Source organism: Musca domestica, unplaced genomic scaffold, assembly GCF_030504385.1.
Source record: "Musca domestica strain aabys unplaced genomic scaffold, Musca_domestica.polishedcontigs.V.1.1 1, whole genome shotgun sequence".
Lineage (NCBI taxonomy): Eukaryota > Metazoa > Arthropoda > Insecta > Diptera > Muscidae > Musca > Musca domestica.
The window spans coordinates 14,746,384-14,761,641 of record NW_026712114.1 but is presented as its reverse complement, the minus strand read 5'-3'; the positions used below and the strand labels follow the sequence as shown (position 1 = coordinate 14,761,641).

General features: G+C 40.9%; 2 protein-coding genes across 3 annotated transcripts in view; both read left to right on the top strand.

Moving 5' to 3' along the window:
* The window catches only part of LOC101891633 (uncharacterized), a 267,752-nt gene that overhangs the window by 80,090 nt on the left and 172,404 nt on the right, over positions 1–15,258 (top strand). The window lies entirely within an intron of this gene.
* Positions 5,733–13,827, top strand: LOC131801208 (uncharacterized). Of its 2 annotated transcripts, none has more exons than XM_059119448.1 (2): positions 5,733–6,169; positions 11,749–13,827. In XM_059119448.1, the coding sequence occupies exon 2, from the start codon at positions 11,840–11,842 to the stop codon at positions 13,496–13,498; it is 1,659 nt and encodes a 552-aa protein (XP_058975431.1). In that variant the 5' UTR covers positions 5,733–6,169; positions 11,749–11,839; the 3' UTR covers positions 13,499–13,827. The 2 variants fall into 2 exon arrangements, with proteins under 2 accessions (XP_058975431.1, XP_058975426.1); XM_059119443.1 differs by lacking the exon at positions 5,733–6,169 and adding an exon at positions 7,944–8,963.

Here is a 15,258-nt window from a genome sequence, read left to right as displayed (position 1 = left end):
GATACGTATTTCCGATTCCAACGAAATTCGGCATGAGTGGCTAAATTTGGTACAAAAATAAATTTGACAAATTATATTCAAATACGCTCAGATGTGATTATAGCTCCCATATATATACTCAGCCGATTTCACATATTTGATGCACCCAAAGCGAGAGAGACAAAATCTGGCACCAGAAAAAATTGCCAAATTATATTGAAATCAGTTGAGGCCGATTTCATACATATTATGCACCAAACACGATATATATGACCGATTCCAATGAAATTCAGAATGTGTGGCGGAATTTGGTTATAATAATAAATGTGATAAATTAATTGGAAATTAGTGAAGATTTGGATATAGCTCCCATATATATATATATATATTCTCGGCCGATTTCACATATTTGACGCACCAATTTCAATGAAATATGAAAGGTGTGGCGGAGTTTGGTGTAAAAGTAATTTTTTTAAAATTATATTTAAATCGGATCAGATTGGGATATGATTTTAATAAGAACCATTAACCCACAACGCCTTAGGCTAACACTAAAAAACAACACAACAATTTATTTGAAATACGCTTATTACGGCGAAGTATGTTGCTATCTCGAATTCACTAATAGCAATAGAAATGCCACTCTACTTAAAAAAATTGCAGTTTCCTGCACGCTTGGTATTTGCTATGAAATAAATAAATCCAAAGGACAAACCCTTCGTGTATGCATGTCATGTTACTGCTTTTGTAATGATTTTGTTTATTAACGCATTAAATTAGTGCAATATTTTTTTAATTTTTAAATTTGTTTTTTCTTTATCCAACATATATTCGTAAATAAAATTTTGAACATATATAAAATCAAAAGGGGTAGCGAAGCGCACCGGGTTCAGCTAGTTTAACATAAACCTACAAATGGGTATTTTATTATATATAAATGCTCAATGAAATATAGTTTGTCTGGGAGTGCGGAAGCTGAGTGTCTTCTGAGCACCCTACTTGAGCAATTTTGGCGCCAAAATAAAAAATGTAGAAATAGAGAGAGGTTTTTGAAAATATGTCACTAAGGACTATCTAATTATAATCAAGATTTTTGAAAACATCGTTCTTGTTAATTCATAGCCAGAATGTATAATGGCAAGGATATTAAGATATATTTTTTAGGGACTATTCGAAATACTAAGTGAAGTTATGACTATAGTTTTGTACATATTTTGTAAGACTACAAAAGCCAAATTTGTTTTTTTTTTAATATTATTTAATAACTCGCAACCCTTATAACTTACGTTTTGAATGAATGTCTGAGTTACAAATATTGGAAAAATCGAGGCCTATTGTCGTGGATTTTCAAGAAATTTTTAAGGACTACGTGGGCTGCACATATATAATTATCAAAAAAAAAAAAAAAAAAAAAAACAAGTAAGCAAAGGCTATAGTCTTTCGGGGCCGACCATGTGATACCCTACAACACTACTATATGTTCGAAGTCCCCTTGTTTCCAAATCCATTTTGAAAGATTTCGTTTTTGAAATAATGTCAAAGAGCCCCGCATAGAGGTTACCCTTAGTTTTTTGACCCGGAAAATTTGACCAATATTAACGCACTCCGTAGTGTTTTTAAGTAATCAAAACAATTTCACACGAAGGTTTTGGTCCATTCTGATGCAAAATTCCGTGCTGATTAGTTTTCAATTGTGGCCTATAGAGCAACCAGAAAATTAGATTTTTTTTTTTAATTTGTTGTCATTGCACCTCAAAATGTACATCTTAAGAAAAATAGGCTTAAACTCTGACCCTAACCCTACCCCCATGCAAAATTTCGTGAGGATCGGACGATAATTGCGATATACATAAAATACCCTCAAAACGTAGTGTTGGGGGGTGTAAAATTTAGAAAATTTACAATTCAAAATTGTAAGTCAAATTGAAAAAATATGACAAAAATTGAAAAAAAAAATCGACAAAAGATATTTACTTTTTTATTGGTATATTTTTCCGCGATTTTCTTAGATATTATCGTTTTCTGGTAAGAGACCATTCCGAATTTATGGGAATTGTGAAAATCGGTCCATCGGTTCTTGATTTATAAGCAGATCAAGTATTTTACCTATTTTTTTGTACCTATTTTGCTATATATCCGATTTCTTGGCTATTAGCATCACTGTAATGGTCAGAAGTAATCTTTTAATGTATTTGCGATTTGGTTGGGATTGAAAATATTCGCGTTTAAGTGGAAAGTTTCCTATTTTCTTACATAAAAGTTAGGGTCTATTTTACCCGCTAATTATTGTCCGATGGCCGCCCAAATTGGTAGGTTTCTGCCCACTCCTAAACTCTAACTCCATGTAAATTTTAGTCGATTGGTTCATAACTGTGGCCAATAGGAAAATTTTCAGTTTTTGGTCCATTTCAACCCCTAAATATTTTGCAATAATCTCCTAAAACAATAGGGTTCTATTCTGACCATAACCCCACCACCATTTTCAATTTCGTGAGGATAGGTTCACAATTGCGACCTGTAGCTTGATTACAAATTTACATGGACAGACGGACGGACATACATAGCTAGATCGACTCATCTCGGCGAGATAGGAAGATCCATATATACTTTCCTATGTGGGAAACCAATATTTCGAGGTGTGGCCGAAAAAGGGATCGTGAGCTGAACATATCGCAATATTCCATTCGGCAAATATTGAAAAATGAGGGTAAAGCCATTGAAATTCCAAAAAGTGCAAGAACTTACACAGCAACAGAAAGAAAATAGACTCAAAAGAGCTAAAGAGTTGCTTTGCTTGGCCGAAAGTGGTGGACTGACGTATTTGGTTTTCTCCGATGAGAAAACAAACAAAATGATCGTGTTTACTTGCCAAAGAGGTCAGCTGAAAATGTGCAACTTCGGTTGGCCACCAGAACTCAAGCACCGTCGGTATTAATCGACCGTGGCATCAGAATTAATACCGAATATTATCGCAAAAATATTCTGGTGGGTGTATAAAGTCTTGGGCACGCAAACATTTTGGCCGCAGACATTCCAACAGGATTCAGCACCATCGCACTCAGCACGCGTCACCTAAGAATAGTTCATTTCCAGCGCACAATGGCCACCAAAATCTCCGGATACCAATCCATTGGACTATTGTGTTTGAAGAATTGTGGAAAGCAAGATTGGCACTAAAAAATAAAAAAGTGTCGGAATGGACCATAACACCGCAGGGCAACATTCGGGCAGCGTTTGACATTGTCATTGGCCGTTTGAAGGCCATCATTTGTGCGAAAGGTGACCAATTCGAACAAATTTAAACTTATTCTAAAATTTGATGCTATTTCCGACGTTTTTTGCTCTCGTTAATTATAATTAAAAAAAATAAAAATTATGGCATTTGACTTTGTTACAGTTTTTATATCTCACCCTGTATAATATAGCATTTATAGATCCATTTAAGTTTCCAATAATCAATATCGGTAATTCAGAACATATTTTTGCTGATTTTAGATATCTTTCTATGACAAATGCCACAAGATAGTTGTTATGATGTAGGGTACCATAACATTCGCCCATTACCATCCCTCCTTAATTAATTCTCCACAAATTGATAAATTGCTTACAATATTTCGTTTAAATTTAAAACTACATTTTGTTGAACGTAGTAATTTACTAATTTCAAGTATATCATGTTTCGTGTTTATTGCCATTCCCTCGTCTTCATCCCTTTGCTCCGCGCCCCCCCGAACAGCAAGCCGTAAAATGCTTAACGTACGATTTCCTTTTGTCTAATTCAAAATTATCTTCAGTTCAAAATGAAAAGCTAGCATGAGGTTGATGATGCCAACTCTTAACTATTTAATTGCATTGTACAGTGCAGAGCAGTTTAAACAATTTAGGTCAAATATGGTATTATTTAATTAGCATTTACTTTGGAGTGTGCTTCCCGTTTGTTTCACATGGTCTTCGAAAGTAGCCTTGATTGCAGGCACACCGACACAGTTATATATACGGATGTGAGTAAATGCATATGTATGTGTGCATGTGTGTGTGAATACATTTTCTGAATAAATCCAAGAATTTAAAATAAATTAAAAACAAGTGTTCATATGTTAGACCTCTCCCATAACTGTCTGTTTTGTGTTATCTATATATTTATATACGTATGTACTTATGTATTTAGATGTCCATATGGTTGTTGGTATGTTCGTTCTTTGTATATAGCGTACACAATTTTATACATATGTATATGCATATTCAAGTATATATTTTTAGCACTGGAAGCTCTAACTCATGACCAACTCGAACCAATTGCAAATAATGAATTTGTAGTCATTTATCTGACTTACGGTCGACATTAAGTGGGGTAATACTAAAAAGATTGGAGGAAAAATTAGATTGCTTAAGGAAAGAAACCAAAAGTAATTTAGGGATATTATATTTCTTAAGATTCAAATTGGAACATTCTAGCTGTCGAAAAATTCCTAAACACAGCAAAGAATCGAATTGAAAATTATGATATACTAGCTGGCCAGGTCCGCGTTGCCGGCCCGTAGTTTTAGCCTTTAATGCAAATTTTGTATAGCATAATATTTCACAAATCTGGCTCATAAAAGTGAACAAATTTTAATATAAATATTGATCCGACTAAATAGAAATAAATACCAATGGAAGGAGGGCAAAATAATTTCTGAATAGTCAAAGTTAATTACGCTCTTACACCCATTTTTCTGTAAGATGGTTCTCTACTCGCAAAGTAGCTTAAATACAGAAAAATCGATTAGAAAATGTGGTCAAGACCCTCGAAATAGAAAAGCCAAGATGTCAAATAATGGCCAAATCAGTTGAAAAACGTGGCCAAGACCACGGTCATAGCTGAAATCGGGGATACAATCATATAAGGGTTATACCAAAACGTGGTCCAACCAATATTCTCTTGGGGGTTACAAATTCAGTAGAATACAAAATTTTCTTTTCTGACCACACATTAGATGTGAAAGTGGACTTGGCGATATTCCAATGTGGGGACTTTACTTAAATAAATTCCTATGGGGCAATTATCTGTATGATGGCTCCCTACCTCAGGGCAGCATAAATACAATTTTTAGCCAAATCAATTGATGAATGTGGTCAAGACCAATATGGGCCCTATTCCAAAAATTTCAAATTTTATGCGAAGAGGTTCTCTAAAAAAAAAAGAAAAAAGTGGCCAAGACCCCAAAAATAGGTTAAATTATACGATCGTTATCGGGTTCTACATTTATACGTGAGTTATGATCGATATCATGACCTGCAAAAGCGATATAAGGTATCTACATTTTCTTACTAAGAGTCCCATTCGCTCTACTATTTTCCACCCTTTATATTTGGTATTTTACTGATTGTACTCCCAAAGAATTTTGCATTTTGAACTCTCATTGGACGGATTATTGTCACATGAAAGAAGTAGGTCCACGCTTTAAAATGAGCCCCATTAGGCTTTTTCAACTTTTTCGCTGATTTTTTACAGCAAATTTTTAAAGATCCTTACAAAGTTTGACAATAGAATGTACTATTATTTTAAAATTCGATTCCATTGAAATTTTTTTTTCGTTTTTTTTCCCGATTTGAGAATTTTTGCAATGAGATCTCTTTCTTAACGATTTTGTAAAAGTAATTATCTTTTTATTTTGGTGTGACCGTGTACAATTATTTCGATATCATCTATTCCGTTTCCCCACCACATAATTCGGTACTACACTCCATGTAACCTGTGTAACGCCCAAAAGTCATGCTTTCGTTTTTGGGGTACATTATTATTTTAAATACCATTTTTACTTACTTATGTTATATACATCAACTATGAATTATATTTTTTTTGTTTGAAAATGAATTAAAATATTTAAGTTATGAATTAAACTAATAGCTACTCAGGGTCATGTAATTTAAATGTATTTGAATATTAACGGTCACACAGGTCCCCTAGTAGAAAGAAGTATACTTAAAATACAACATTGGAACCCCTGGTGGCAAATGGCGGAACTACGAAAAACTGTCAGATTGGGATCAGCTGCTGTCATGAGAAAACAACAATCGTTGTCCAGCCAAAAAGGTATAAAAGGAGACGCATTTCACACAATCGGGATCAGTCTTCTGTTGATGGCTGGTAAGTCAAGTGTGATTGGGAGGAAGAAAAGGCGCGCAACCTCGGTTGAATTGAGTCTTAGTAAGCCAAACAATAAGCCTTGACTATTTGTGGTGACTGGACTGGACTGAACGCAGGGTCAAGTGAGGGTTGTAGCAATACTCCCTATTCTTCGGGCTGCGTTGACGGCGACTGAACGCAGGGTCAAGTGAGGGTTGTAGCAATACTCCCTATTCTTCGGGCTGCGTTGACGGCGACTGAACGCAGGGTCAAGTGAGGGTTGTAGCAATACTCCCTATTCTTCGGGCTGCGTTGACGGCGACTGAACGCAGGGTCAAGTGAGGGTTGTAGCAATACTCCCTATTCTTCGGGCTGCGTTGACGGCGACTGAACGCAGGGTCAAGTGAGGGTTGTAGCAATACTCCCTATTCTTCGGGCTGCGTTGACGGCGACTGACGTACTCATCGGGCTGCTGCTGTGCCAAAGCTGCCGCCACCCGATTCGTCGTGCGCGTATTCATCAGGCCGCCGCTGTGCCAAGCTGCCGCCACTACTACTCGCCGCTGACGTATTCATCGGGCCGCCGCTGTGCCAAAGCCGCCGCCACCCTATTCGTCGCTCGCCTATTCATCGGGCCGCCGCTGTGCCAAGCTGCCGCCACTACTATTCGTCGCTCGCCTATTCATCGGGCCGCCGCTGTGCCAAAGCCGCCGCCACCCTATTCGTCGCTCGCCTATTCATCGGGCCGCCGCTGTGCCAAGCTGCCGCCACTACTATTCGTCGCTCGCCTATTCATCGGGCCGCCGCTGTGCCAAAGCCGCCGCCACCCTATTCGTCGCTCGCCTATTCATCGGGCCGCCGCTGTGCCAAGCTGCCGCCACTCTATTCGTCGCTCGCCTATTCATCGGGCCGCCGCTGTGCCAAGCTGCCACCACTGCTACCCGTTTATTAACATTTCGACTGAACTTTGTGATTTAGTGTTCTTCGTAAAACGTTCTGAACGTGATTTTATTGTGTTTAGTGTAGTGTTTAGTGTTATTTAAGGAAATAAATTTATAACGTTTTAAGAAAATATTTTTGCTTCGCTCTCTCTCTCTCTTTATGTCCTAACAAATAAATTTTTGTGACGACTCTGGCCCCCGCTGAACCTACCCCAGCTTCAAAGTGAAAACACGTCGTCACAATGGCGCCCGAGCAGGGACTATAAAAGAGAGAAAGAATAAATAAATGAGTGAACAATAATTAGACAAATACAGATGAAAACCCAGTGAAAAAAAAACAGTTAAAAAAAACTGAAACAAGTAAAAATAATAAAAAAAAAAAAAAAAAAAAAAAAAATGTCAAACGAAAAGACAATGTTGAAGGTCTCCTGGGCCTATATGCTAAAGCAAGAAGACTTGGTAACATATCTTACTGAATTCAATCTTGATCCAGTTGGAAAAGTGGACGATCTCCGAAAAAGATGGGCTAAATTTCTCCACAACGACCATGAAGCCGATGTATACAGACGGCTTATAGAGTTGCAGAACAAACATGAAAGTACCAGTCCGACCAAATCGCCGACATTGCGAGCCGTCACAAAACAACCCCTTATAACCGTAACACCGTGTGGAGCAGAAGCAATAGTATTATCCCCAATAAAAACAGAGTACGCCCTTCCCCACATTTCCGCGGAAAGGTCACATGGAGAGTCAAGCACAGGGGTAACAAACGATCAAAAAGTACAGAAGATGTCGCCAACAAACCCCGAATATGGATTTCAAAAAGATTCTCCGCCCAAGCCATCCAATAATTCGTCGTTACTCGTAATTCTCGACCAAATCCGAAAATGGCATATTACTTTTGAAAATGGAATGGACCCTATTGGATTCATAGAACGTGTAGAAGAAATGGCTGAAATGTACATCGTGGAATTGAATCAAATAATTAAAGTAATGCCAGAGTTGTTACGAGGTAAAGCTTTAATCTGGCTAAGGAACAACAACCGACACTGGACTACCTGGAACGAATTTAAGAGTGATTTTCTGAAATTCTCTTTGCCACCGAGATACTTTGAGAAATTGGAGGATGAAATTAGGAGAAGGATACAGCGTAATAAGGAGCCGTTTAAGGAATATGTACTCTCTATACAGCATCTTATGCAGCACACCAATATGACCGAAGAACAAAAATTGGAACGAATTTTTAGAAACGCGCATTCGGATTATCAATGGTACATTCGCCGTAAAGACTTTACCACACTTTCGGAATTGATCTCCTTGGCAGACGAACTCGAAAGCATACCAAATAATTCTCGGTCAGAACAGCCTCGAAATCAACAAAACTATAATCGACGTGCGGACAACTCTAGAAATAACCTGTATTGCACCAATCAAGGTGACCAAGTGCTCAACGAAAGCTCATCCAATCCAGAAACGCAGCAGGATGAACCCCCGGCAAAGAAGAGTAACCAGAATATTACCTCATTGCAATGTGAAGAATATCGCCTTACTGCAACTGTCTTAATAGAGGGGAAAGCTATTAAAGCAACTGTCGACACGGGTGCCACTAGCTGTTTTATAAAAAGAGAATTTGCGGAAAAAATCAAGAAAAGGTTTACTTATTCACGGCATGAGGCAAATGTTATCCTCGCAGACGGCACCACGGTGAACATCACAAGATCAACAGTGTTACCTGTTACATTTGGAAACCAAAGCTCAGATGTTACATTTCTCATCATGCCGCAATTCAAGGAAAACATCATATTGGGATTGGAATTTCTAAAACAGTTCCACACGACCATTCACTGCGCCGGTATAAGTGTCAAATTAAGTAAGCCAACCACATCAACGGAGCATTGTACCGTGGCTATAGGAGAGGAAACCCCATCAAAAGAGGTAATAGATACAATGACAGCTACGAATAATGTATCCCCCAGACCTAAATTCTTAAACGATGAATTGAGTAAAACGCAATGTGAGATCGTTGAAAATTTTCTGGCACAGGAACTCCCTAAGTTCCAACAATTAAATGGCCTATCGTCAATAGCTGAACATAAGATTGTAATGACCGACGATCGACCCATTAAATTAAGATATGCTCCGCGAAATCCTGCAATGCAAGCCGTGATTAATGCCGAAGTGAGAAAGCTCGAAGGACGAGGATGTATAGAGCCGTCTACAAGCCCATACTGTTTCCCCATCACATTAGTCAGAAAGAAAAATGGGAATTGGAGAACTTGTATGGATTTTCGCCAATTGAATAAACGTTCTGTTCCAGATGCCTACCCTTTACCCCGCATCGACACAATACTGAATCGACTACGGGATGCCAAATACGTGAGTAGCCTGGACCTTAAAGACGGATATTGGCAAATACCTATGGCGAAGGAGAGCAGAAAATACACGGCCTTTGCGGTAGCTGGTAAAGGTCTATATCAGTGGAAAGTGATGCCTTTCGGTTTGCATTCAGCACCGGCAACCTTCCAACGGGCATTAGATAGTGTGATTGGGCCTGAAATGGACCCCCACGCTTTTGCATACCTTGACGATATCATCGTCATTGGAAAAACGTTTGAGGAACACTTGCGGAACTTGAGAGAAGTGTTCAGAAGATTGCGATCAGCTAACCTGAGAATAAACATTGAGAAATGCGAATTTTTCAGAAAAGAAACGAAGTATTTAGGCCATGTTGTGAGTAGCGAGGGAATAAAGACGGATCCAGATAAAGTTGCCGCAATAGTGGAAATGAAACCTCCAACATCGGTAAAGGAGGTACGAAGATTTCTTGGAGTAGCATCTTGGTACCGAAGATTTGTCCCACAGTTTGCAACAATTTCACAACCATTGACTAGTCTTCTTAAAAAGGGAAAACATTGGAAATGGGGTCCCGAACAACAAGAAGCATTCTCAGACCTAAAAGCAAAGTTAACTGAAGCCCCCGTTCTGGCTTGTCCGGATTTCACAAAGACGTTCATATTGCAAACTGATGCCAGCAACTATGGCCTTGGAGCAGTTCTAACACAGGAGTTAGATAACGTGGAACGTGTCATAGCCTACGCCAGCAGACATTTAAAACAGGCTGAAAAGAACTACTCAGCGACTGAAAAGGAATGTCTAGCCATACTGTGGGGCATCAGACACATGAGACCCTATTTAGAGGGTTACCAGTTTATAGTTATTACCGATCATTTGGCCCTAAAATGGTTAAATTCTATTGAAAGCCCTACAGGTCGACTCGCACGTTGGGCTCTCGAGCTACAGCAATATAATTTTTTGATCAGATACCGTAGAGGAAAACAGAACGTTGTGGCGGATGCGCTTTCGAGAACACCTTTGGAAACGTTAGACCTAGCCACAGTAAAATATGACACCAGTCCGTGCCCATGGCTAGAAAAGTTGAAGGAAACCATAACCAAGAATCCGAAGAAGTATCCAGACTATACAATCATTGAGGGAAATGTTTATCGACATTTTCCCAAGCAAATAAACGATGAAGATTGCACACCATGGAAGCTGTGTGTGCCCACCGGATCAAGGATTCAGGTCCTTAGAGAAAATCATGACAGTGTCACCGGAGGTCATTTGGGAGTGCGGAAGACTAGCAACAAGGTGGCGAACCGATATTTTTGGCCTGGTATGTTCCAGGACATCAAACGTTATGTCCAGCAGTGCGAATGTTGCCAAAAATATAAGGTCAGCCAACAGAAACCAGCAGGGGAAATGTTGATAAGAATCCCGGAGGAACCATGGGCCACTATTTGTGCGGACTTCGTAGGACCCCTACCGCGATCTAAGCACGGTAACTCAATGCTACTCGTTATTATGGATAGATTCTCAAAATGGACGGAGTTGGTTCCATTGCGGAAGGCTACGACAGAGGGATTAATAAAGGCATGCAGAGAAAGAATTATTTCTAGATATGGGGTTCCAAAAATATTGATAACCGATAACGGAACCCAATTCACTAGCAACCAATTCGAAAAATTCCTAGCAGAAATGGGTATAAAGCATCAACTTACGGCTCCTTACACCCCGCAAGAGAACCCTACTGAAAGGACAAATCGGACAGTGAAAACAATGATAGCACAAGTTTCGAAACAACATAATACATGGGACGATATGCTGCCCGAAATAATGTTAGCCATAAACACTAGTGCATCAGAATCCACTGGATATTCGCCGGCATACCTGACACAAGGAAGAGAACCGCGACTGCCCCAGGCATTATATGATCAGCTCACAACAGGAACTGGTGCTAGAATAGTCTTACCAGAAGACCGTGCCCAGGAGTTGAAAGAAATATTTAAGATAGTGCGTCGAAACTTGGCAAAAGCATCTCAAAACCAGCGGAGACAGTACAACCTTAGACGACGAGTTTGGAAACCAAAGATTGGGGAGCAAGTTCTAGTTCGTCTACATCCTCAGTCGAAGGCCGTCGAAAATTTCGCCGCCAAACTAGCGCCCAAATACGGAGGGCCGTTTGTCGTACAAAAATTCCAATCTCCAGTAATCGTTGTAGTCCGAGGAAAAGGCAACATCACCCGCGTCGCGCACTTAAGTGAAATTAAGCCTTTTTATGAAGAACAAAATTAAATTGTAGACATAGAAGTAGAATGTTGATTGTAGTTCCACTTACGTTTATGTGATGCCATTTCATTATAATTTCTTATTTTATTTTTAGACATTAAATTGACAATACCCAAACTAATCAGTGTCCTAATATAAGCCCATACTGCAAAGACCATCGCAATTCTCAAAATTTCAACATCACGATGGAGCAAGATAGCCCCAACACGAAAAAATTCAAACGGGCGAAGGAGAAATTTCGAGCTCATCTGGAACAAGTCGAGGCTCAAAGGCGAAGGACAATATTTTTAGACGAAGGTCCTAGTACCAGCCGAAAGAGGAGAACAAATCAATACCGTAAGCCCAATCCAAGAAAGGGTAGCAGTCAATCCTCATCGCCCCAGCACCAAATATTTTACCGAATGTGCAGCACAACCCCGAATGACGTTCCACAGCAAAAGTGTAACACGACCGAAAACAACAGCGACGATATCGATGAAACTGACTCTTTGAACGAGGAAACCCAGCCTAGTAGTGACGTCCCGCGTACACCAACCTACGCCCCGTGTTTTGGTTCGCCAAATAGCTTTAAGCCGGCTTCCGATGTGCTCTCAACACCCACTTCAAGGTGCTCAGAAATGCCTGCTACACCGGGTAAAGAATGGTGTCGTGACTCAGATGACGCATCAACTCTTCCTCGGCCCAATATGGAGGAGTCGGATGAATCTCAATCAAATTTCGAAATGGAGGAAGAATGTCGGCGTATGTTTTACGGTTACTTAGAAACCTCAGTGACTCGGCGAGCACAGTCACCCTTATCCTCGAATAATTCCTCGCTGGATGAGTCGGATAACGAAGATCAACGTTCCTCGTCTCCGCCAAAAAGGTATGGTCTGGGATTTGTCCGTCAGAAAGATAGCCAATACAAATATCTCGGATTTCGCTGTTATGAGAGAACAGTTACTGTGCAGCTTTTGGTCCCCGACTCCGGGGAAAATCCAATATATGAAATAACCAACCCACCGCCGGATAATCATCGTACGCCCTCACCCACACCCGCGATAGGGGAAGAGATCAACACCGAAGATATCCATTCAATATCCAACACCTCACACAAACATGAGGAGGTTCCTACTTCATCCTCACATGCTTTCGCACATTTAGAAGAAGACTCCAGATCGACCGCAAGTAGTTTTGTGACAGTTTCCGAAGATCCTAGTTCTGAGTGGTGGACCCAATGGCAGACGCTGGTTGGTGTTCCTCCATCATCACCGCTATATAACATAACCGAACAAGCAAATCTGTTGCATAGTGATGACGTACAAATTCCATCGCAATCCAATGCTGCCGTCATATCGGACGATCACAGGTCCCCCAACGTGAAGGAAGATAAATCATTACCAGGAACGCCGGGATACGTTGTCGAACTGTCATCACCATCGATATCTTCCCGATCGTCATCCTCATCCTCATCAGCCTCGTCGTCGTCATCATCATCCACAAGCCAAACGATGACACCTCATCAGCCAACATTGTGTAGCAGTCAACCTTCCATCGATGAAGTGTTTATACCCAGTAAGGAGAATAATAGCACACCAAGTACAATCAAATTGCCAGTCACTGTAATCCCAACTGAGTCAACGCCATCGTCCTCGACAGACAATCCCGTGAACGATAACACATTTCTCGAACTGCCAAATTATCCCGAAAACCTACAAATCCGTATCGAGAAGTTTAAAAACAATTGGAAAAAGGGACACAAACTGAAGCGAATTGTTAAACAAGATGGCAAGCAGTACCGCATAATAATATCAGCAGACGGGGTAGTGAAGGTATCTCTCCGAACTTCTGCAATTGGTCTCTAACATACCTTCCTATTCGACCGAGATATAGTCGAACCAAAGTGCCCATGTCGGAGAAATAAAAGGTTACATAACACCCTAGGGCTTCCTGGCTATTGAAACCCAATAGCAATAGAGAAAGCAAATCAAGGAATCAAAAATCAGAGGGAGGAAGAGATGCCATGTAACGCCCAAAAGTCATGCTTTCGTTTTTGGGGTACATTATTATTTTAAATACCATTTTTACTTACTTATGTTATATACATCAACTATGAATTATATTTTTTTTGTTTGAAAATGAATTAAAATATTTAAGTTATGAATTAAACTAATAGCTACTCAGGGTCATGTAATTTAAATGTATTTGAATATTAACGGTCACACAGGTCCCCTAGTAGAAAGAAGTATACTTAAAATACAACATTGGAACCCCTGGTGGCAAATGGCGGAACTACGAAAAACTGTCAGATTGGGATCAGCTGCTGTCATGAGAAAACAACAATCGTTGTCCAGCCAAAAAGGTATAAAAGGAGACGCATTTCACACAATCGGGATCAGTCTTCTGTTGATGGCTGGTAAGTCAAGTGTGATTGGGAGGAAGAAAAGGCGCGCAACCTCGGTTGAATTGAGTCTTAGTAAGCCAAACAATAAGCCTTGACTATTTGTGGTGACTGGACTGGACTGAACGCAGGGTCAAGTGAGGGTTGTAGCAATACTCCCTATTCTTCGGGCTGCGTTGACGGCGACTGAACGCAGGGTCAAGTGAGGGTTGTAGCAATACTCCCTATTCTTCGGGCTGCGTTGACGGCGACTGAACGCAGGGTCAAGTGAGGGTTGTAGCAATACTCCCTATTCTTCGGGCTGCGTTGACGGCGACTGAACGCAGGGTCAAGTGAGGGTTGTAGCAATACTCCCTATTCTTCGGGCTGCGTTGACGGCGACTGAACGCAGGGTCAAGTGAGGGTTGTAGCAATACTCCCTATTCTTCGGGCTGCGTTGACGGCGACTGACGTACTCATCGGGCTGCTGCTGTGCCAAAGCTGCCGCCACCCGATTCGTCGTGCGCGTATTCATCAGGCCGCCGCTGTGCCAAGCTGCCGCCACTACTACTCGCCGCTGACGTATTCATCGGGCCGCCGCTGTGCCAAAGCCGCCGCCACCCTATTCGTCGCTCGCCTATTCATCGGGCCGCCGCTGTGCCAAGCTGCCGCCACTACTATTCGTCGCTCGCCTATTCATCGGGCCGCCGCTGTGCCAAAGCCGCCGCCACCCTATTCGTCGCTCGCCTATTCATCGGGCCGCCGCTGTGCCAAGCTGCCGCCACTACTATTCGTCGCTCGCCTATTCATCGGGCCGCCGCTGTGCCAAAGCCGCCGCCACCCTATTCGTCGCTCGCCTATTCATCGGGCCGCCGCTGTGCCAAGCTGCCGCCACTCTATTCGTCGCTCGCCTATTCATCGGGCCGCCGCTGTGCCAAGCTGCCACCACTGCTACCCGTTTATTAACATTTCGACTGAACTTTGTGATTTAGTGTTCTTCGTAAAACGTTCTGAACGTGATTTTATTGTGTTTAGTGTAGTGTTTAGTGTTATTTAAGGAAATAAATTTATAACGTTTTAAGAAAATATTTTTGCTTCGCTCTCTCTCTCTCTTTATGTCCTAACAAATAAATTTTTGTGACGACTCTGGCCCCCGCTGAACCTACCCCAGCTTCAAAGTGAAAACACGTCGTCACACCTGACATCAATTTCAGTTCTCAAGAAATCAAGTTAATTAAATAAATT

Bases quoted from the DNA above. Each gene is read 5' to 3' on its own strand.
- LOC131801208 (XM_059119448.1), top strand. From the start codon at position 11,840: ATGGAGCAAGATAGCCCCAACACGAAAAAATTCAAACGGGCGAAGGAG.